General features: G+C 42.4%; 1 protein-coding gene across 7 annotated transcripts in view; it reads left to right on the top strand.

Annotated features, from left to right (window-relative positions):
- Positions 1-24,670, top strand: part of LOC112674177 (serine/threonine-protein phosphatase 4 regulatory subunit 1-like) — an 81,690-nt gene that overhangs the window by 5,267 nt on the left and 51,753 nt on the right. For 5 of the 7 annotated variants that reach the window (XM_049100498.1, XM_049100496.1, XM_049100495.1 and 2 more), the window contains one exon: positions 22,064-22,196. The exons of 1 other annotated variant lie outside the window; for it this stretch is intronic. In XM_049100498.1, the coding sequence (XP_048956455.1) occupies positions 22,064-22,196 (133 nt within the window). Of the gene's footprint in view, positions 1-5,680; positions 5,780-22,063; positions 22,197-24,670 lie in introns of all 7 variants that reach the window. One more of the 7 variants, XM_049100497.1, reaches the window with a different exon arrangement.

Genomic DNA, 24,670 nt, shown 5'->3' with positions numbered 1-24,670 from the left:
GCTGTTTTCTAATAAACCTTTATTTATAAACACAGGCAGTGGGCTGGATTTGGTCCATAGGCCATAGTTAGCCAATCTCTATTCTAAATCAAACTTGATTTCATTCTGTCAGAGCCTCTGAGTTTGTCTATTAGCTGAGCCAACCTTACAGGCTGTCTTTCCCACCCGGTTCAGTTTGAAGAGCTGAGGTTTTGCTAACACAACCTGTTTGGTTAAGTAACCCCTTGACATATTGCTAAAAGTTCACATCTCATTTTTCCGGTTGGTGTGTCGGGGATGAAAACATGTACCTCTTTCCTCCCAGCAGGATGAGGTGGCAAGGAACAAAAGAGTCAGAGTGGTAGATGCAGATTCGACTTTGCCTCCCCTCCAATCATTATAGTGCATTTTACTTTTGGTGCTCTGCATTTTCCATTTCCTGTGAGACAAACAGATGAACATCAGAGATTCCCTGAAATTGCCTTTGTTTAAAGAAGAGAATTTTAAGTGGCTTTCTACATCACAAATTAAGATCTTTTTTATTTTTTAATTAATTAATTATTTTAGGCTCCATGCCCAATGTGGGGCTTGAACTCATGACCCTGAGATTGAATTGCATGCTCTGCTGAGTCAGCCAGGCACCCCAACGAATTAAGATCTTCTAAACAGAAAATTTGCAACAAAACCTAAATAATGAAAGAAAATGGTTTTGACCCTCAGAACACTACTTAATTTGAAACCTGATGGGGGAAAAATAAGATGAGGGCAAGTGGTTGCATTCTATGTTTGGAAAGTCATTCACTCGGTAACAGGTGTTTCTCCAGTTCCTTCTAGGTGCCAGCCTATGGGAAGAGGTGTTGGGGATAGGGGGCTGAAGAAGCCCTGGGCTCTACCCAAGGACACTCTTGCCTGGTGGGGAGGTGCATGCTATGTACAGTGCAGAATGCAGCCTGCCGAGGGCTCAGGTGGAAGAGTGAAGAGAGCTGAGCATCAAGACAGAGCCGTGTGTCCTCCAGGGATAGAGGGGAGATGCTATTTAGAGTTGGATCTGGCCAAGGAAGGCGATGGGCATTCCAGGTAGAGGGCCTCTATATGCAGAGGTGGATATGTGGTGAGGCAGTCAGGGATCTAGGAACCAGGGGTATAGAGGTCTGAGGAGTGGGAGAGACTGCAGAGGTGGGTTGGGGGTCCACCAGTGAAGACTCTGCCTTCCCAGTCATAGGGTTTAGACTTTATCCGAGAGGTGATAGGGTGTCCCTAGATGTGTCGCTGGGACCTATGTGTTAGGAAGACAACCCAGGCAGTGGTACGAGAACTGCCATTCAGTTAGGACTAATAATGTGCCAAGCCCTGTTGTGAGTGCTTCTAGTATTTAACTGCAAAAAAAACCCTGTGAGGCTGATATTTTAACTTTAGTTTGTTGCCAAGCCAGGCTCCCAAGGGGCACGGAAAGACTAAGTAACTTGCCCAAACCACACAGCTAGTGAGTGGCAGAGGTGGAATTCAAACCAGGGAGTTTGGCTACAGAATTTGTACTTAACCACCATGCTTTGGCAGACTTGCCATTCATTCATTCATTCATTCACGTACATGACTAATAATTATTAAGGACCTATTAAGTCCTGGGCACTACACTAGGCTGTATGGACACAGAGGTGAATGAAACAAATCTCATTTCTACTCTCATGGGGCTTTCAGTCCAGTGGTAGAGACAGCCATTAAAAAGCCAAAGCAAGTGAGTGAGCTAAGTTCAGGAGTGGTAGGTGTGGTGTAGGATGCGTGACAAGTGAGTGTGGTCAGTAGGGCCAGGCAGGGCTGTGGGAGGGATGGAGTTGCTGCTTTACCTTGAGTGCCCAGAAGGTCTTGTCTGGAGCTCTGAGAAGCATGCTAAGCTTTTTTCTTTTTTCTTTTTTTTAAAGATTTTGTTTATTTGTTCATAGACACAGAGAGAGAGAGGCAGAGACACAGGCAGAGGGAGAAGCAGGCTCCATGTAGGGAGCCTGACGCGGGACTCCATCCGGGGTCTCCAGGATCACACCCCGGGCCTCAGGCGGCGCCAAACCGCTGCGCCACCAGGACTGCCTGCATGCTAAGCTTTGAGTAACATGATGGAGATGTTCCGACATGGAGCCACAGAGAACATTCGGGCATAGCAGACAGCCAGGGCACAGGCTCTGAGGCTGGATGGGCCCGTTGTTGTCCAGGCCTCCTGCATCTGGAGCATAGGAGTTAGAGCAGTGTGGTGCGGGGGCGGGTAGAGAGGGCCCTAACATGTGTGACCTTCTGCCCCATACAGGATAAGGGGTTTGCCTTGTGCTCAAGGAGCCCATGGGGTGCCACTGGAGAATTCTAGTCAGGTGAGTGCCCAGAGCTGAGTTACATTATAAAGGACAGACTGCGGAGAAATAAGCCAGGGATGGAAAAAGTGGTGTGTCCTAGGGACTCAGGCAAGAGTAGTGGGGTCTTGATGGAGGAGGAGGGTGTCAGAGTAGTGGGTGGGGTCAATAGATAGTTCTGACAGGGACGAGTCAACTCAGAGTCATACCCTGAAGCAGCACTTCTGCTTCCCTCCACCCAGGCAGGGCTGGGTTCCTCTCATCCTCCCTGAAGCCAATGGCATTTAAGCCAGATGTGGCTAGATGTCTGCCCTTGTCCATCAGACACGGTCTTCCTCATCTTGGATCACCAGGGTCAGGGTCTAGCATGCTGAGTGGCACATGACAGGGACACGGAAGTGTGCATCGAATAAAGAAACCAGGCTGTATGTGAGGGTGGAGTTCATGTTTTCCATCTGAGATGGTTACTTTTGAGGTGTGCTCAGGAGATCCTGGGGGCACAGTCCGGGAGACCACTGAAAAGCCCCCTTGTAGGGTTCTGTAGAGGACTTAGGCCTGAAGAGAGTCATTAGTGGTGGATGGAAGATGGAGCCAGGGTAATGGGTAAGAGCAGCACAGCGGGAGTTGGCGGGGAAGAAGGTCAAGGGTGGAGTCCCTGGCAGCAGAAGCTTCTAGTATAGTGCACCCTGGGGAACAAACGTCTCAGAGGTAAGAAGCCAGGGGACCCTTGAAGCCAAGGTTTTGTTTGGGGGGATCATTCATGCCACTTGCCATGAAGAGTCGGATCAGATGAGTACTGAAGACAGGCCACGGGGCTGTGGTAGCTGGGAGGTCTTCAGTGACCTCTGTGAGAGATTTCCCAGTGTGGTCAAGGAGCAGAAGCCAGACCGGAGTTAGTTGGGAAGGCATTACGCGTTAAGGCAGTATCACCTGTAGTCCACTAGCTCCGTGGTTATTTACTGAGTACCTCCTCTGTTCCAGGCACTGGCTGGTGATTGGATACTTTTGGGAATGGTCACTGTTCTTTCGAGTTCACAGCCTAGCAGGGGAAAACAGACCCTTTAAAAGGAGAAGCAGCTGGAAGGATTGAGGTCAATTGCTTTTCTTGGATAGAAGAGCCCAGAACAAATTTGCATTATTTATATCTACCCTGGAAACCTTAAAAAAAAAAAAAAAAAGATTTGAATAGCTCAATAATTCTACTCCTGGTTATATGCCCAACAAGATGTGAATGTATTATTCTCAAGAAGGCATGGTCATAATAGCACTGTTCTTTTTCTCTTTTCTTTTTTTTTTTTTTTAAATCTTTTAAGTACCTTTTGTGGCTGCAGAGCCTTGTTAACTTTATTCATAGATTAAAACTTTAGATATATTGAGTAGTTAGGGGGAAAATATCAAGTAATGATTATATATTGATTATGTACTATTACCTGACGTTATAGTATGTGCTCTGGATAAATTTCTCTTAGTAATTCTATAGCTAATCTTTTTTGTTCCCCCATGTTATATAAATATATTTATTGTTTTTACTTCTTATATTTAATTTTTTTGTTGAAATATAATTAACATACAGTGTTATTAGTTTTAGTTGTGCAATATAACAACTCAACAATTCTTTTTTGTTAAAGATTTTATTTATTAGAGAGAGTGAGAGAGAGAGCACGAGAGGGGGGAGGGTTAGAGGGAGAAGCAGACTCCTTGCTGAGAAGGGAGCCTGATGTGGGGACTCCAGGATCAAGGCCTGAGCTGAAAGCAGATGCTTAACCGACTGAGCCACCCAGGTGCCCCTAGGATTCAACAATCCTATACATTACTAACTGCTCCTCATGATAATTGTACTCTTAATCCCCTTTATCTGTTTCACCCATCAAATAGTAGCACTATTCTTCAGAGTTGAAAACTGGAACCCACCCATATGTCCATCGTGAATACAATGGATTATGAATTGTTGTTCCATTCACACAATGGAAAATTATGCAGCTGTGATAGTGAATGATCTACAAGTTGGCCCAATAATGTGGATGAACTTCATAAACATAATGATGAGTGAAAGAAGCCAGATACAAAAGAATATATACTGGATGGTTCTATTTATATGAAGTAGAAGAACCAACTAAAGCTCATATCATCCAGGCTGTTTGAAGGTAGGAGTGTGGTCACCCTCGAGGTAGGATAGTGAGCAGAAGGGGGTATGAGGGGCTTTTGGAGATGCTGGTAAAGTTCTCTATGTTGAGTTGAGTGCTAGTTACACAAGTGTGCTCAATTTAAAACTGTTAGATGGGACAGTTGTTATTTCTACACTTTTCTGAATAGTGTTATATTTTGATTTTCTAAGGTCAAGGAACAGAGGAGAGCATAACTACCATGGACCAAGGGATGGGAGTTAGTGAAAGGGGAAAGATGACAAAGTAACTTTTTTTTTTGACAAAGTAACTTTTTTAAAGCAATTAATTAATTAATTGTAGGTGATTTCTACACCCTACCTGGGAACGGAACTCAGAACCCCGAGATCAAGAGTCGCATGCTTTACTGACTGAGCCAGCCAGGTGCCCCCTAAAGGAAAAGATGACAGAGAGCAGAAAGAGAGGGTAGCTGACTGTGGGGGTTGGATTGGATGAGACTGGGATGGAGCTTGGTGCATCCATGGAAGAGTTTGCTTCTTTCCAGAAGGAGGAGAGCAGGGGTGCCTGGGGAGCTCAGTTGGTTAAGCATCTGACTCTTGGTTTTGGCTCAGGCCATGACCTCAGGGTTGTGAGATGGAGCTCTGCGTCACACTCTGTGCTCAGCATGAAGTCGGCTTGAGATTCTCTCCCACCCCCTTCTGCTCCCCCTTGTTTCCCTCGAGTGCACTCTCTCTCTCTCCTTTCCCTTTCTCCGGTAAATAAATACATAAAATCATTAAAAAAAAAAAAAAAAGGAGAAGGGCTACCTTCTTAGTTTGGCCAAGGTGGTCAATAAAGAAGTGACTTTATGTTGGTCAGCATTCCTTGACAGTTTCAAATATTTTGAACAGTAGAAAATAGAGACCCACGTGCACATATACTGATGTGCACATAGACTTGCCCCAAAGGTGGTGGTTGTTGTTTTTATTTATTCATGAGAAACACAGAGAGAGAAGCAGAGACACAGGCAGAGGGAGAAGCAGGCTCCACGCAGGGAGCCTGTCACGGGACTCGATCCCGGGCCGAAGGCAGTGCTAAACTGCTGAGCCACCTGGGCTGCCCTTCTTGGTTTTCTTTTACAACCTTTTTGCCTTTCCAAATCTGTCTCAAGTCTGACTAAAGAAGTCAGTGCATATTTAAGTACTATCCTTCGTTCATTAATACCACATAGACCCTGGCGACTCTCTCTTCTACCTTCTTCAGCTCTGGCCCCAACCTGGTGAGTCGGCAGGAAAATTGAGATGTGTAATATCAAAATGGAGCACACGAATTGCTTTGAGCTGCAGACTTCTTTCCTATCAGGTAACCCGAGTAAATGTTTCCCATTGACCGTCAGTGTAAAAGTCAGAGTCATAAATAATGACAGGTTTTGGAAGCTGTGATTAAAGCCACAAATCAAAGAGGAATTTCCATGTATGCATGGTGTAGAAAGGACGGCTGCTCATGAATTAAGTTGGTCTTTTCAGCCAGCCCATTGCGTAGTGCTAGTAATAACCATCAGTAGCCCTCAAAGATTTGCAATATAAAACATTATGCATTGGATGGATCTGCTCATACAAGAGCTAATAAATCAGCATGGGTCTTGTTAGAGAATGGCATTTATGTAGAGAAAGTTTGCTCGTGCAACTTGCTGTTGAAATTTAGTTAAGTCAACAAGGACTTGTGGTGTGTGGGGGGGTCAGTTTCCCCCAAAAAACCAGTGAAGAATCAAGAGTGTTCTTTATTTTTTAGAGTGGCCAGGTTTGTCTAGTTTAGCTATTAGAAATAGTCCCAATATAGGTATCTGCATTCATACTTAAAGCCCGTTAGCAAGAAGAATGAAACCACTTGAAGTAACACATTAATGGATGGGTTTCTCTAGTTTCCCCCCAAATCATTTAAGGGCTTACAAAGACTTAGAAATTGTTCATTGAAGAGTGGCTAATGAATAGTTCTATAAAATGATCAATTATGTAAGTTCTATATTACTACATTCTTTTTTTTTTTAAGTACAAATTTTGCAAATAAGGCTAAAACTCCTTGGTCACCATCAACCAATATTCTAACATTTTGAGATGGACATAGACAGAGTGGGCCACATCTATCATGTTCTCCCCACCAATGTCCCCCGGTGCTGTGTCAGAGACAGAATATTGGATTGTATGGATAATTGGGCTGGCCCAGGGTGGCATATCTCACATAGACTTATAGTGACAGGATGACATGTTGAATGGGGAATCGTAAATATTGGGAATGCCTGGAGAACGGATTCTTAATGAAAATGTTTGCCAGGATAGACATGCTATAACATCCTGCTTTCGTCTCTACCTCTGTTCACGTCTAGGCCAATAAAGGTAGCTCGTTGGGTATGTTTTATTGTGTTTATTTTTTCTCACCTTTCCACTTAAAACCAATTCTAGCGTTCCTGTTCAGTCAGGGGTTGGTGGCATCATGTGAAATCTTTGGCTTCCCCAGACTGCTCAGAGGCAGCAGATACTCTGTACTTTTCTGTGCTGTGCTCTTCCCTTCATCTGGAATGGTTTTTTTTCCCCTTTCCCAGTTTCTTTCTCTCTTCCCTTATGGTGAATTCCTACTTGCGCTTCAAGGCCTACCTCAAATATCAGTGTTCTAGGGAAGCATCTCCCATCATCTCCCTGTTTCTCTTCCAGGCAGAACTGCTTTCTTCCCTGGTTTGTTTATACCTGTGTCCTATGGGCTCTTGCCACCTGAGTATTGTGGGTTGTTATGTGTGTGACGATCTTTGTTCTCTTGGGAGCTTTTGGAGTCCGGGACTGTGTCTTTCTTGTCTCTGAATTGCAGATACTCTGTTGAATATTGAATTATGGCTTACTCTTGTCACTGGAAGTTAACCACAATGGAAGGAAAATATGTTTAAGATGGGTTTGCTGTTAACATGCTTTCTGTTTGGGTACTAGATCATTTGATCTTTTTCTTGATGCAAAATGGCCTGTAACATGTCTTTTCTTTGTTTTTATTAGATTGTACGTAATGTACTTTGAACCTGTAACGCACATTCACCTAATAATTATACTTAAAACATTAATTCATACTTAGCCTGTTTTAAGACAGGTTGGTGTCTTGTGAAAAGCATCGACACACAGGCAAGTGCTCGAGGATCTATTGTGTTTCCGCTAGAGCATCCTCATCTCATTTATTTCATGCCCCAGACTGTTTTAAATGATGAATATACTGGCAGTGTTCATTATTTTTAGTAGATGACCCTTGAGTTAGCATAAAAGAGGATAAATCCTTTTTTTTCTCAGAGTTGTAGGTTCTAGAAATACGTTTTTCTGGTGGAATTTTAAATCAAGGAGGAGGGCTTTTCTTTTCTTTTCTTTTCTTTTCTTTTCTTTTCTTTTCTTTTCTTTTCTTTTCTTTTCTTTTTTTCTTTCTTTTCTCTCTCAGTTACCTAGCATCAGGTTAAAGGATTATAGATTATGCTGTTCTTTGCTAATTGATCAGGACCTCATTGAAGAGGAGCCAATCTCATCTTGGGCTATGTGGGTTCAGGGCTACTGCTGCAGAACCACTCTGGTTTGGGTTGGATGTGGAGGTAAGCTGCCTATCTTTTAGCTAATTAGCTGGGTTTTTAAACTTGGGCCATTCCTCCGGAGGGCCTGTGTTAGCTGCAGCCATTAACTGGGTTGTAGTCGACCCATCGGGCTGGGATGTTGGCCATACAATTCAGGGAAGCAACACACAGGTGTGCGGCATGGGGACAGGGTACTGAGCATAAGATGATGGGAGAGGCCACCCACCCTGATGTATCAAACTAGCAATCCTTCCAAGCCTTTCCCCTACTGATCTTTGTCAGCTTTAAATTACCACTCACTTTTGGTAAAGGGTCAGTGATACCCTGTGTAAACTTGCCTGTGAACCTGATGTGTGGCAGAAACCCGGACAGTGGCCACTGCTCAGAAGTCCATCATGGCAGAGATGGCAGATGAAGGCAGTCAGGGTCAGTCTTGGTTTTTAGATTTTAAATTGAGCCAAGAAGGCTTGAGGATATTATTAGAAGCTATTTTCTTAAGAAGGCTTTGGTTTTCTGCATTATATTAAGCTTTCATGAATGGAGTAGGCAACTTTTTTTCAAATATAAGAAAACACAGCGAAAATAATTGAATAAGGAATTATTTATCTGCTACTTCGTATTTCATTTCTAACTTGAAAGCTTGAGATTCCTGATGTTTGTGGGTGACCTGGACTTGTTGGGTCTCAGAATAATCGACTGCTCATGATATCACCATGTAGACCTCAGCTCTTGTTCCTGTGAACAGTTCACCAGACAACATGCCCTCTTAGCTGTGGCTAGAAATGTAAATTCTAGAAAATTCTTTGTGAAAGCAGGAATCATTTTATGTGCTACTGCCACTGTCAGGTACAGCAAGCTAGCTTGGCGGATCTTTACCGTTCATTCTTTCATTCATTTGTTCAGCAACTTTGAGTACCTGCTGTGCGCATATCGCTCATATCAATGCGTCAAAGATTTTTAAGGGGGCACGGGTGGGGAGTGGACCAGCTGATAAACAGTAAACATAGGAAGTAAACATTTCGTATGTTATTATTTTTTTCATTTTGTATGTTATAAAGGGATAATTTCTCTGGAAAAATAGAAAAGTAGATCATGGTAAAGTGGAGTATAGGTGGGAGGCTTGCAATTTCAAAATAAAGTGGTCAAGGAGGAACTCGCTGAATGGAGGCATGGATGAGCAGATTTTTAAAGAGGAGAAGGAGGTTATCAGAGAGGACATCTTGGGGAGGAGAGGTCCGGGCAGAGGGAACCACCCTGCTGTGCCAAGGCCCTTAGCCAGGGAAGGGACTGGGAAGTAGCAAGGAGCCATGTGGCTGAAAGAGAGGGCAGTGAAGGGGAGACGTTGTCATGGGAAAGCTCAGAGGCAAAGGTGGGCTGGGTCTTTCCTTCTGACCTCAGGCCCCTCCCTTCCTAGAACCGACCACAGGTTGTTCAGGTAACAACACCTGATAGTCTTTCTCTTTCTCTTTTTTTTTTAATTTTTATTTATTTATGATAGTGAGAGAGAGAGAGAGAGAGAGAGGCAGAGACACAGGCAGAGGGAGAAGCAGGCTCCATGCACCGGGAGCCCGACGTGGGATTCGATCCCGGGTCTCCAGGATCGTGCCCTGGGCCAAAGGCAGGCGCCAAACCGCTGCGCCACCCAGGGATCCCTTTCTCTTTTATAGTTATTCTCAAATGGGGGCTTCTGGCAATGTCTGGAGATGTTTTTTTGATTGTCACAACTTGGTGAGAAGATGCTCCTGGCAGCTAATGACTTGAGGCCAGGAATGTTGCTGAGTATCCTGCGATGTACAGCCCTGAGGTTGAGAAATCCTGCTCTATTATTACATAGTTTATAGACTGTTGATTGATGGATTGATTTTAAAAGATTTTATTTATTTATTCATGAGAGACACAGGCAGAGGGAGAAGTAGGCTCCATGCAGGGAGCCCGACGTGGGATTCGATCACGGGTCTCCAGGATCACGCCCTTGGCTGAAGGTGGCACTAAACGGTTGAGCCACCCGGGCTGCGCCCTGTTAATTGATTTAGTTTGTCTTAGAAGACTTTTTTTTTTTTCTTAAAGATTTTATTTATTTATTCATGAAAGACATAGAGGAGAGAGAGGCAGAGACATAGGCAGAGGAAGAAGCAGGCTCCATGCAGGGAGCCTGATGTGGTACTCGATCCTGGGACTCCAGGATCACGCCCTGGGCTGAAGGCAGGCGCTAAACCGCTGAGCCACCCAGGGATCCCCCTTTTTTAAAGATTTTATTTATTTATTCATGAGAGGCACAGAAAGAAAGAGAGAGGCAGAGACACAGGCAGAGGGAGAAGCAAACTCCATGCAGGGAGCCCGATGTGGGACTTGATCTTGGGTCTCCAGGATCATGCCGTAGGCTGAAGGCGGCGCTAAATCACTAAGTCACCCAGGCTGCCCTGTTTTAGAAGACTTAATAAAAAAGCAATAACATTAAAACATCACAGGAAGAGGTTGTTTATCACACTACCTGGTCAGGTGCCTTCACAAGTGACATTGAAGCTAACGCTGGCTACCTTCATTCACTTTGTGGAAAGGGCATCCAAACCTTGCTTGCATGTGCATTTTACTGGTGCTTTCATGAAATAGTTAAAAAAAATCTAAAATATCGTTTGTAGGTAGATAGCAATAATCTCACTGATAATCTCATTAGTTTAGACTCAAGTAGAATTTTCTAATTTTGAAAGGGGCCAGGATGTTGATCCACACAAGGGAAAATGTTTACCTATACACATACACACGCAAAAAGATTTTCAGTACTTGGAATAAAAGACATTCTTATTTGCACAAGTGTGATGTTACTATTGGGAATATTTTCCTTGGATTACACTAATCCAGTATTTTTCAGAAGTTACTCATTTCTGTACTACCTTTTCTATTTTTGTTTTACCTATATTCCATCTGTATTATTCTCTGTATCAATGACTTCTTTTTGAACACATTTGGAAAAACCTGTATCCGTTGCTCAATATGAAAACCGAGATATCGTAAGATAAAAAATAAAATAACCTTAAAATTGAGGTGGACACAGCTGCCTGCCCAAGCTTCAGAGCGTGAGGCCTGCACTGTATTAAAAGGGAAGATTAACCAGTTTTAGGGAAGCATTCAAGACATACTAGATGGAAAGGAAGCATTGTTGGTGTCATTAGAGAATTGCGTAGGAAGAGCTTATCCCCCCGTGACTTAGTGAGACGTAATGTATTTTCCCTGTGCCATACTGGGGGATGCGATGTCCCAAGCTGTCCATACTCTGAGGCCAGGTGGCCACCTGGCTGGGGTCGGAGCTGCAGTCCGAGAGTATGGGGAGCACTCTGGAGTGCCAGGGAGGCCGGTTCTCTGGCTCTGATGGGCCCCCAGCAGCATATCCATGCAGAAGGCCCCACAGCCTGGGATGCCACTCACATAACTTGGGTCTTTGTTCTGTAGAAGATGAAATTTGTAGCTCTAGTTCTTACAATGAAATAAAACAAAAATCCCTGTAACTCAGATCTCTTACTGTTTCAGATATGCTCTACACATCCTTACTCCCTTTGCCCTTCCTTACATATTTGCTACAAATCCCCCAAATTTCCTTCTACTATACTCATTAGGATGGTTGGATATTTTTTATTAACTCATGCACTTTACATTGAATGCTCGAATTCCTTCATTTACTTTTTTATTTCTTTTTTTAGCAATTGTAGGGTGGTTTTTTACTTGTTTCCTTTCTTTTTGAAACTCAGATCTCTCACTTTTGCAGGCAGAAGAGAATTAATGTCCTGGTTGCTTTGTAACTCAGGTTGTGGGGGCGGCTCACTGCTGCGCCTCACGTTTGTCGTTGTGGAAACTAGATTTTCTCCGCATTCTCAGGGGCTGCTGGACTCCTGAATTGAATCCTGGTAATCAAAGTCTCGGGAGACTGACTTCTACTGAAGCCAATATTTATTAAGTGTCTGCTGTGTGCCAGGCATTATATGACACGGTCCCAGGGTTTTAAAGGGTCCCCACGTCTAGCTGTGGAGACAGAAACCATCTACTTAGAGTTAATAATGCAGCACTTTATGTAAAATGGTGAAACCTGACCACTGTAGAGTTCCATTTATTACCCTTCTACTTTATGTTACCGTTTTTATTATGTGGTATATCTGCATATGTTATAAATTCCACAGTACAAAATTATCATTTTTGCTTTGTATCGCTCTAGACTATCATACATATTTTTGAAGACATTAAGAGGAAATACAGTTTTAAAAAAATTTACTGACATATTTACCAGTCCAATGTTGTTGATTCCTTTTGAAGTTCAAGTTTCCAAGTGGGATCCTTTCTCTTCAGCCTGCAGAGCACTTCTCCATTTCTCATAGTCTGTGTTGGCTGGCTCTGTTTAAAAGGGTATGTGACAAATAAATTCTTTGTTCCCCTTTGTTCTGATCCGGCAGTGTCTTTATTTCATCATCATTCCCATGGGGGTCTCACTGGGTGTCACGTCCTGGATTGACGGTTTCCTTCCAGTCCCTCACAGATCTGGCCTCGTGGTCTACTGCTTCCTCTGCTTCCCACGCAGCAGTAGAGGGCATTTGAATCCTTAAGTCTTTGTGTGTAGTGGTTGCTTTTCTCTGCTGTTTTCAAGATTATCGTCCATTTGACTAGGCTGTGTCTAGGTGTGGTTTTCTGGATGTTTATCTTGGGCCTCACTAAGATCCTTGATTCCGTATCTTTACTTCTTTCACCAAATTTGGGGAATTTGCCATTATTTGATCATTTAGTTAAGTCTGCTCTGCAAATTTCTAAATCTCAGATATTGATTCACTTTAGAAGTTTTATTCATATCTTTTAATAGTTAGCATGTCTTTGCTGAGATTCCTTATATTTGCAGTCATTGCAAGTGTACTACCTTCACATCCCTGAGCGCTATATGATAGTTTCTTTAACATCCTCGTCTATATATACCCAACATTTGGGTCCCCTTAGAGTCATTCTGTGACATTTTTTCTCTTTTAGCTAGCTCATGTTTTTCTGTTTCTTTGTTTATGGAGTAATTTTGGATTCAACCTGGATATTGTGAATATCACACACTATACGATCTCTGGATTCTGTTATATGCCTCCAAAGAGTATTGATTTCTTTGTTTCAGAGAGACAATAATTGGTGGGGGGGAGTGGCAGAGGGAGAGGGAGAAGCAGGCGCCTTGCTCAGCAGAGAGCCCAACACTGGGCTAGATTCTTAGAGTCCTGGGATCATGACCTGAGCCTAAGGCAGACACTTCACTGACTGAGCCACCCAGGCGCCCCTTGTTTCAGGAGGCACTTAAATCAAATGAGGTCCCACTATTAACTCTGTTTCTCCTGTGATGAGTAGTAATCTGAATCTCAGTTCAGTTCTCTTAGCCTTACCTGTGCTGTAGAGTCTGCCACAAACATGCATGGTTGAGGGGTCAAGCTAGAGTTCAGGCCAAGTTTAACCCTTTGATGTTTTTCTTTCTAGGACCCCCTGACCCCACGCACTCCACACACACACACACACACACACACACACACACACACACACACACTCTATGTAGTGGCTGTAGTTGCCCAGAAGTATCAGTAATATAATGTGTTTAATAGCAGCTGATCTTTTCCAAGCGCAGTGTGTTTCAGATGCAATATAAGTGTATCTGACTGATGTTGTTTATTCCACACTGCAGCCGTCGTCTGACGCAGGCGTCTGGTAGGGTGAGGGAACTGGGAATTAGAGAGGTGGGAATATCTCTGCGGGGTCACATACCTGGTAAGAAGCAGTGTGGGATTGCAGGTATTTTGACTAAAGACCCCACACTCCTATTGATTATAAATAATATGCCTCTCACATCTTTTAAGTAAGATATCAAGGATGTAATTTGTAATCTTTCTCAGTTAGTTTGTTGTTTTTTGTGGGGTTTTTGGATGCTTTTCTTTGCCATGGGTGCTCTATGGTGCTCCTAAGGATGGGGTTGTTATTAATCACTCATTCAGAGTTTGTACTTCTTCAAATTGAATATGCATTTCCCCCCATTCTGGAAAACTGTAAGCCATTATCTCTTTGAATATTGCCTCTTCCTATTTTCATTAATCCCTATTTCTGGAATTCTCACTGGACTTATGTCAGATTTTAGCATTCTGCTCTTCCTGGGCCTTAACTGCTGTCCCGTATTTTCCAATTCCCTGTTTCTCTGTGTGGTGTTCTGAATGATTTGTCAGATCAATCTTCCAGCTCACTAACTCTCTCTTGAGCTGTGTCTAAACTGCTATTTAAGCCAGCTACTGAATTCTTAAATTGTCTCTATTTTTCATTTCTACATGGTTCTTTTTCAAATGTGCCTGTTTTTCCCACTCTCATTCCTCTTTTTTAAAATTTTGATATCTATATTTTAAATCCTACTCATTTTGTATGCATAATTATTTGATAGTCTATTTTAGATTTTTCTAATATTTCTAATATTGGGGATACACATTTTCATTTGTTGTGTCTGCTAACTCTCTTGAAGGTTTGTAACCATATATGGTTTGGAATTTATGTTCATCAGGGATTGTTTTGTGAAATTGCATGCTTATTGGATTGTGAAAGGCACTTTAGAGTAGCTTCTTGTTTGCTTGCTTTGGGATGCCTGTAATTGGAGTACTTCTGGACAATGAGCTCCCAGAGGCTCAGAGTGAGGCTCCTGCACTCTGTAGGTGCTATACGTTGATTCTGCCCTCATAGGTCATGTAGGCCCCTGGTTTGATTTATCAGGATTGACTATCCCTCCCCCAACTCCCACTCTAACTGCAGTTACCTTTCCTCAACTGTCTTATATTGGGGGCTTGGTTTCAAATTCACCTGTATCATTTATCCCCGTGTGGGCTTCAGAAATCTTAGTGCTTAAGACCTATATGTAGGTCTTAAATGTTGATCATAGGGAGTCACCTTATGCTGACTGCTCTCACTTTGATTACTGTTTTCTTCTCTGGCATCAAGGATGTCTTTTCTGCCCTCTTTCCTACCTTCCTGCATTTAAAAATATTTTATCTAAATTTCCATATTTTTAATTTTTGATTTTTGTGTGTGGTTGGAAGGGGTTCCTTTCTCTTCAGCTCCACCGTAAGTTGTTGGAAATACAGTAACTGGGGTTTGAATGTAGTTATTAAAGCCCATACTCCTGTGGTAGTCTATACTGGGTTAAGATAGTAATAATAGGGTTGGAGAAAAGGGACTGATGTTAGAATTATAATCGGAATGTCAGTTTATTACTTACCAGAATGAGATGAATATTTGCCTAGAAGGCTAAGGTATTCAGGTTGATAGATCAGTACTTTCCCACTGGACAAAGTCTAGAGTAAGAACTTGACAGTGCTTTATTAACACCATTCAGGGGCAAATAGCACCATACTGACAAATATGAATAGCCTGGCAATTTTAAGATACATTTCCTGCATGCCTTTAAAATGAATTGAAGGTTTACCTGAAGACCACACACAACTCCCTGTGGTCTCATAAGTACTGTGCATTCTCTGGATCTGAATTGGAGTTCTCAAGGAGATTAAGATCTCAAGCTCACTTCATAAATACAGAATCAGAGCAAAGGAAGTTAGATACTCTTAAGAATTCTTTTAATCACAGTGGTGCCAGCAACTTGCCAGGCAGTTTCATTCTAGCCTTTGTAAGGAGGGCTTGGGAAGAATAGAAGAATGGCCAGCCTTCTGCCTGCATGTCCTTCCTTCTTTCCTTCCTTCCTTCCTCCCTCCCTCCCTCCCTCCCTCCCTCCCTCCCTCCCTCCCTCCCTCCCTCCCTCCCTCCCTTCCTTCCTTCCTTCCTTCCTTCCTTCCTTCCTTCCTTCTTGCCTGCCTGCCTGCCTGCCTGCCTGCCTTTTATTCTTTTTCATTTCTTTTACCTGTACTGAAGTATAATTTATATATAATAATACAGAAGGTCAATTGTTAAAATGAGTCTTAACAAGTATGTAGTGTTGTGTGACCACAACCACAACCAAGAAATGAAACATGTCTTGCACCTACCAGAAGTGTGTCATGACCATATGCCATCACACCTTTCCCCACCTGACCCCAGACAACCACTGATCTGCTATATATTAGTATGTTTTTGTCTTTTCTAGAATTTCATGTTAACAGAATTATGCAGAATGAAATCTTATGTGTCTGGCTTTTTTAAGTCAGTATAATGCTCTTGCGATGCATCTATGTTGTTGCATATTAGTAGCTCATTCCCTTTTATTTATTTATTTATTTATTTATTTATTTATTTATTTTAAAAAATATTTTATTTATTTATTCATGAGAGACACACAGAGAGAAGCAGAGACACAAGCAAAGGAGAGAAGCAGGCTCCATGCAGGGAGCCCGACGTGGGACTTGATCCCAAACCCCGGGATCACGCCCCGAGCCAAAGGCAGACGCTCAACTGTTAAGCCACCCAGGTGTCCCTCATTCCCTTTTATTATTGAGAAGTATTCCTTTGTATGGATATGCTACAATTTGTTTACCCACTTAGTTGATAGATATTTTTGTTATTTCTAGTTTTTGGCTATTATGGATGAAGCTGCTGTGAACACACAAATACAAGTCTTAGCGTAAACATACATATGTTTTCATTTCTCATGTGTAAACATCTAGGAGTAGAATTGCTGGTTCAGATGGTAGGTGTTTATTTATTTTTTCAAGTAACTGCCAAACCATTTTAGTAGCTGTACCGTTTTGCATTTTTTACCAGCAGCATATGAGAGATCCAGTTGCTCCTAGCCAACACATTTAATATAATCAGTTTAGAAAATTTTCCTAGCCTTCCCAGTGTGTGGGTAATATTATCTCACTGTGGTTTTAATTGACATTTCCCTAATTACTAATGATGACTAATGATGTTGAACATCTTTTCCCATGCTTAGCTGTCATTTGTGTATCTTCTGTGATGACATGTCTATTGAAGTTTTTTTCCCCTATTTTAAAGATTGAGCTCTAAGAGTTCTTTATATATTCTGGATACAGATCCTTTATCAGATATATTTTACAGATATTTTCTCCTTAGTTCTTTGGCTTGATGTTCCATTTCCTTTTTTCTTTTTTTTAAGATTTTATTTTTAATTAATCTCTATATCCAGCATGGGGCTTGAACCCACAACCCCGAGATCAAGAGCTGCACGCTCCACTGACTGAGCTAGCCGAGCACTGCAGTTGGTGTTCTATTTCTTACCAATGCTTTGGGAAGAACAAAAGTTTTCAATTTTGATCAAGTTGAATTCATGGGTATTTATTTTTGTGGCATATGCTTTTTATACCTCCCTCTAAGAAATCTTTGCCTAAGGAACACAGATTTTTCTCCTGTATTTTCTTTTCTTTTTTTTTTTTTAAGATCTTATTTATTTATTCATGAGAGACACAGAGAGAGAGAGAGGCAGAGACACAGGCAGAGGGAGAAGCAGGCTCCCTGCAGGGAGCCTGATGTGGAACTCAATCCCAGGACCCTGGGATCACAACCTGAGCCAAAGGCAGATGCTCAACCACTGAGCCACCCAGGTGTCCCAGTTACACATATGTTATGGTGCTCAATAATATCTCCACATAACTGATGCTCTGTTCTTTTTTTCTTCCTATTTTTTTCTCTTTTTGTTTCATTTTGAGTAATTTCTATTGCTTATCTTTAAGTTCTGTGATTTTTTCTATTTCTCTTATCTGTTAATTTCTTTCAGTTTATGTTTTGATTTAGTTACTGTGTTTTTCATCTCTTGAATTTACACTTGGGTCTCTTTTATATTTCCATTTTGCTCATCAAGATCTCCATGTTTTTCTGGGATACGTGGAACGTTCTTTCTTTTTTTTTTTAAAAGATTTATTTATTTATTTGAGAGAGAGCATGCACTGTGTGTGCGCATGCTTGCCATGAGTGTGGGTGGGGAGGGGCAGAGAGAGAGAGAATCTCAAGCAGGCTCTGTGCTGATCATGGAGCCCAATGAAGGGCTTGATCTCACTACCCTTAGATCATGACCTGAGCTGAAACCAAGAATCAGATGCTTAACCAACTGAGCCTCCCAGGCACCCCTTAATTGCTATTTAAAGATCATTTTCTTTTTTTTTTTTTAAAGATTTTATTTATTTATTCATGAAAGACACACAGAGAAAGAAGAGAGAGAGAGAGAGAGGCAGAGACACAGGCAGAGGGAGAAGCAGGCTCCATGCAGGGAGCCCAATATGGGACTCGATCCTGGGTCCCCAGGATCATGCCCTGGGCTGAAGGTGGTGCTAAACTGCCGAGCCACCCAGGCTGCCCTAAAGATCATTTTCTATTCCATCATCTCTGACATTTGGGGGACTTTCTCAATTTATTCATTTAATCATATCCTGATTATGGTCATATTATTTGGCTTCTTTTCATGCCTGATAATATTTGATTGGCTGCCAGACATTAAGAATTTGGGGGAATTAGTTGTTAGGTTTCACAGTACAAATTGTATAAATCTGGGGATGTTGGGTTTTGTTATGATGAACAGTTAACTTTTTGGGATTGGGCTGTATTCATTTCAGGCTTAATGTAAACTCCATCAGGGCGAGTCCAGAGCAGGCTTTAATCTAGACTCATTTAGCCACTACTAAAATAGTGCCATGTGTCCCAGGGTCTCCCTCCCCTGGCTGGTGGGAACAGACAGCTGCTCCCTGCATGTGAGTGCCACAAAGGACTGCTGGCTCCTTTCTTACGGTTCCTTCTCAGTCTTGGTAGTATTTTCTCACATGTGCATGGATCTGTACTCAGTGGATGCTTCCGGGGACCACTCTGCTGGCCTCTTCTGCTTCCTTCTTTGCAAATGCTGGCCGCTTTGGCTCCGCCTCATACTTCCTTCTCTGGACCTCTGGAAGTTCTCTGGGCAGTCAGAGGTGGCCATCCCAGGGCTCCTTGTTTGGGTCCTTTCTCTGAGGGCCCTTGTCCTGTGCTGCCTGCTGTCTAGTGCCTGAAAACTCTTGTTTTGTGGATGGTTTTCTAGTCTTCTAGATGTGTAAAGTGTGAGGGTCTTTTACCATATCAGCTGGAAATGGAAGTCTGTCACCTTCCTTCAGATGCCTCTGAGACCATAACCCTTCCCTTCGGCTTTGGTGGTCTTCGATTCCTTCAGCCTTCATCTCATGAGACCTTTCTGCACATCTCTTGAAAGAACACGAGACTGGAATGCAGAATATTCTTAGCAACCAAATGGGTGCTAAGAATCCTAGTTCTGCTGCTGGCTTTGGGGGTGCATCTCTGTAGCTGTCCACAAAATGAGGGGATTTATCAAGGCATATCCCAAGGTTCCATCTTCTTTATGGTTCTGTATCATAGCTATCATTCAAGTTTCTTTTGGTGGCATCATTCCTCGTTTCGCTACATTTTATTGAGCACCTACTACTTGTCAGGTACTATCCTGGGTGCTGGTGTTATGGTGCTCTTCATGGAGTTCACAGAGCCACTGGGAGACAAGCATGACATAGTCACCAAACCCAGTGCCATGGGGAGTGTTAGGACAGAAGAGCCAACAGTTCCGTAAGAGGCTGTTACCAGAGACTGGCCTTCTGGAGATCAGTGTAGGGGTCCCTAAGCTGGGGTGTGGGGTAGGGGGCGAAGATGTGGGAGTGTCCCAGGCAGTGGGAATAATGTGTAGAAAAATCACTGACATGGAGAATTTTGGTGCACGTGAAGAATTAAGGGAAGGTTACTGTGTCTGAAGCTCAGACAGGGTGGTAGGAAGGATTTCTTTGAAAATTAAAATGAAGGTTTCTTCTGGCAGTATGGTATAGTACAGTGTCTATAGAGTCCCAACTACTGGAGTTCAGATCCTGACCCACTCCTCTCTAGCTGTGTTTGGCACCTTTCTTGGCTTCTTTCAGCTTCAGCTTTTTTACCCAGAAACAGGGGGATAATGTGGTTGTTGTCAGGATTTAATGAACCACTGCTATACACAAAGCTTTTAGCACAGTTCCTGGAAGCAGCCAATGAATATTAGTTATTAGCCAGTATTGCGTGGTTTATGGCTTTTATTTCCATATATATGGTTAGTATAATGTTATATAATTAGTATAGTAGAATCATTAATATCTTCTAATAACAGTTATTCCTTTGTAGAACTAATTGCTAAGTTCTTTAGTTCTCTGATAGTTTTTTTGAAGAGTGCTTGCATATTTTTTGTTACTTTAAAATAGCAATTCTTAACCCACGAAGTACACAGGTGGACCTCAGAGGATCTTTTGAAACCCCTGATTCTTTTTTTTTAAGAGGGGTGGGAGGGGGAGAGGGTGAGCCTTAAGCCGACTCCACAGCCCAACACAGAGCCAGATGCGGGGCTTGATCTTACCGCTCTGAGATCATGACCTTAGCCAAAATTAAGAGTTGGGCACCTAACCAACTGAGCCACTTAGGTGCCCTGGGTGATTCTTTATGAAAAGTATTGCATATGGTTATGTGGCTATCAGCAGGTTCCAAAGCTACCTATGACTCCCAAAGTCTAGCAAATTCTGTTTTATTTTTTTTTTTAAAAGATTTTATTTATTTATTTGACAGAGGAGAGGGAGAGAGAATGCATATGTAGGGGGGAGGGGCAGAGGGATGGGAGAGGGAGAAGCAGACTTCTTGCTGAGGGTGGAGCCTGATGCAGGGCTTGATCCCAGGACCTTGAAATCATGACCTGAGCAGATGCTTAACTGACTGAGCCACCCAGGCACCCCACAAATTCTGCTTTAAACTTAATATTTTAAAGTCACGGCAGGTTAGGTCCACACTGTTTCTTAAATATCTGTGGGATGAAGGTTGCGTGTTGCTCTTGGGCCCTGAAATTCGTTGAAAATAGCTCATATAAAATGACTGTGGTTGGTGGGGCTTGGCTGTGACTCAGTGGGGACCTATTCCTCCCTGGCAGGGATCCTGCAAGAAATGATGTATTTGATTGCATCACACATATATTTTCTACAAATGTATACTTCTTTATTAAAATTACTGGGTAACTGTTATATAGTATAAAATTTTAATAAGCTCTAATTACTAGCGTAAAAGAATTTGTGGAGGAAAAATGTGGTTAATGTTTCAGAGTAAACACCTAGGCACAAATGTGTCATTTCTTATTTTAAACTCTTATCAGTTACTACCTAAATTAACAAGTTTTCCACTCTGCCCAGTAGGAATCCTGTACTTTTTTGCATGAGTAGTGCTTCCTGCTCAGCTGTTTCAGTGCAAGGGATGCATTTATGCCCCTGAAGTGGGGGTGGGTAAAGGGTGGTGGCCACAGTCAAGGTTGGCCAGATTATGCGGGGCTAGATCCCACAAGACCTGGGTATGTAGACAGGTTACATCACTTACTGTGGTCGCACAGCTAGTAAGTTGTGTTGCGAGCTTCATCTTGTTCCAGGGATGTTTGGCTCCAGAGCCCATGAATGCGGCCATGCTGCTCCCCCACTTTGTGGGGTGGGTGTGCCTGCCCTCAGCTGGGGCTGCAGGGAAGAGTCAGCATGACAACAGGCTCAGTTTTGGCCAGAGTGAGGGATTGAAGGAACCTGTTAGACATCCATGTGGAGGGGTCTGGTGGGGTGTTGCCATGTGGTTTGATGGGAACCGATGTCATACGCATGAAGCTGTGTGACAAATATGTTTAGACAAGACCAAATAAGGAGTAGGCTTTCTACCATATTCTTGCTTATGAGGTGAAACACCTCTCTTTTTCTTTTGACTATTTCATATCTGTTTGCATAGCACTCCGTGGATGTTCCTCCCAGGAGTCAGCTAGCTGTTTTATTCACTTGCTTCTAACTTCCCCGGTAAAGGAGAGGTTCCCATCTTTGTTGGTTAGAGGTGACTCACGTCAGATTGATGACACTGAAAGAAGGACATTTAGCTTTCCTTTATGACTCTGGTCTTGTCACCCTTCTCTTGGATTATAAACCTACCCACTTCATTTTAGATGAGTTACCAAGTTTGCAAGACTCAGAGGTTCCCCCTGGAAAGGGCCAGGAGGGTAGAAAGTGTGCTGCAAAGGCCTGCCTTGGCTCAAGTATGACGCGATGAATGCAATTTTGTCCCCTCTTCCCCTTTAGATGGATTTGAAGACTATGGCCCAGATCGTGACAGCATGAGGGTAACGGCCTTTCTGGACATTCCAGGCCAGGATAGCCTGCCTCCACTCGTTCGCCTGGAAAAGTATGCTTTCAGCGAGAACATTTTCAACCGGTGAGCTCACCAGCCCTTCCCAAACGCACAGGCCTTCACTGGGTCGGTTTTTGCTGTGCTGACAGTGGTGGCTACCTCTCTGTGCCAGCTTTGAGGACTCCCGGGGATGTGGTGGCACGTGGGCTGTTTCCAGGTTCCTGGCATTCTGTCTGAATGGCACCCTTTGATTAGGTTTCTCCATTGCTCTTGTTAACTGTTTTACTGGTCACCTGGTAAGCCAAGAATAAAACGCCGATGAAATTTAATGGTGTTTAAATAATTAGGGTTGCTAACTGGGTTTCTTTCACACATGCCGTACTCAGAAAAGTAAAATGCATCGCATAATTGAAAGCATCAGTTGGAACATTGCTCGCTCCTTTTGGTTTTTGACTGCCCCATGTTTCAGGGACATTGGTGCTGCTTGTCCCGCCATGTTGTATTGTCACTCCTCATTGTGCTGGCAGGATTCTTCTCCAGACTCAGACCATTCCTCCAAGGCGTGACCTTGGCTCTTATTTCATGAAGAAAACAGAAACTAAGACATTTCTTTTAGCTGACAGTCCGCCCAAAGCTGAGTCTGCAGGCATTCTTCCCCGCTGTCGCAGACTAGGGCTATCTCTCTTCTTGTCTCCCCTCCTCCATCAGATACTGCTTCTGTCTTCTGCTTCTTCCTTCTTGCCTGTGACACACACCCTTTCCTTCCCCCTCACATGCCCTAGTGTGTTTCTCATTCTGAACAGTCCTCTGGACTTCTCCACCTGCAGCCTTCTCACACATCTTAAGTGCACTGTTCTGGGAAGACTGGATGATTCTCGCTGAGTCTCTATTACATATCTACTTAATATCTATATCTATTAAATTGCAGAAGGCTCGCAGCAATTGCTGCTGAGTGAGTCCAATTATTATCCCAATTTTACAGATAGGGAAATGATGGTACTCTGAATGATGTCTTTTGATGAGCAGTTCTTAATTTAAATGTAGTTCACGATTTCTCAACTTTTTCTTTGATACTTAGTGCTTTCTTTTCATGTATAAGGAACGTTCTCCTCCCTAAGGCCATCAAGATATTTCGTTATAGGGGGTCTAGGGGTTCCAGTCGGTTAAGCATCCGACTCGTGATCTTGGCTCAGGTCTTGATCTCAGGGTCCTGAGTTCAAGCCCACCATTGGGCTCCATGCTGGGCTTGGATCCTACTTTATAAAAAGAAAAAGAAAAGAGATTTCCTTATATTCTTAAAGTTTTATTGTTTTACCTTTCATATTTGGATCTACAGTCTCCCTAGAATTGCTTTCTTTTTGTATTATGTGAAGTAGGAGTCAAGTTTCATTGCCTTCTATGTGGTATGCACTTGATCCAGTGCCATTTATTGAAAATACTACCTTTTATCTATGCCCTGCTTTACTACCTTTCTCTTAAATCGAGTGTCTATATCTGAACTTCCTAGTCTGCTTCCTTGGTCTGTTTGTCCTTCTGCTGGGACCACACTGTCTTTGTTACTGTAACTTTATCATCAAAATCTTGCTAGAGTAACTCCTCCCACTTTGTTCTTCTTCACGGTTGTCTTGGCTGTTCTTGACTCTGCATTTCCAAATGCATTTTAGCACCAGTTCATCAATTTCTAGGAGAAAAAACCTGCTGGGGTTTTCATTGGAACTGGATTGCATCTATAAATCAATCTGTGAAGAATTGACACCTTTACAATATTTAGTTTTCTAATCTTCCCATTTAAAAAAACTTCAATTTGTGTGTGTGTGTGTGTGTGTGTGTGTGTTTTCTCTTGTAGAGATCTTCTGTACCTTTTTCAGTTTAGTTCTAGGTATTTGGTCTCTATGTGAATGTAAATGGTATCATTTCTTAAAATTTAAATTCTAATTGCTGCTGATAATATGAAAATAGAATTGATTTTTATATTTTGATTTTGTTTCCATTGACTATGCTAAGTTCACTTATTAATTTTAATAACTTCCCTGGTGGTTCTTTGGGTTTTCTGCATACTGTACAATGTTGTGTGTGAAATATGATAGTTTGATTTCTCCCTTTTCTCTTTTGGTTTATATTTTTAATAGCTATATCTTGTCAGTTTAGGAAAATGTATATTTATAATTTGTTGAGATTATTTTTATACTTTTTGAAATTAATTTTTTTAAATTTAAAATTAAAAAGAAATTAAAATTATTTCATTTATTCATTTGAGAGAGAGAGCATGGATGAGGGAAGGGATAGGGATACAAGCAGCCTGATGCAGGGCTTGATCCCTGGACCTCAAAATCATGACCTGAGCTGAAGGTCCATGCTTAACCGACTGAGCTACCCAGGTGTCCTTAATTTAGAAAATTAAAAAAAAAAAAATTTTTTAAGTAATCTCTGTGCCTGTTGTGGGGCTCAAACTCACAACTCCAAGATCCAGAGTCTCATGCTCTACCAACTAAGCCAGTCAGTATAAAAAATAAAAGAGTTTGTTCTTAAACTTAAAAAAAATATATTTATTCATGAGA

Source organism: Canis lupus, chromosome 24, assembly GCF_003254725.2.
Source record: "Canis lupus dingo isolate Sandy chromosome 24, ASM325472v2, whole genome shotgun sequence".
Taxonomy (NCBI): Eukaryota; Metazoa; Chordata; class Mammalia; order Carnivora; family Canidae; genus Canis; species Canis lupus.
Note: the sequence above shows the minus strand (reverse complement) of the source record. Positions and strands in the feature narration are given on the sequence as shown.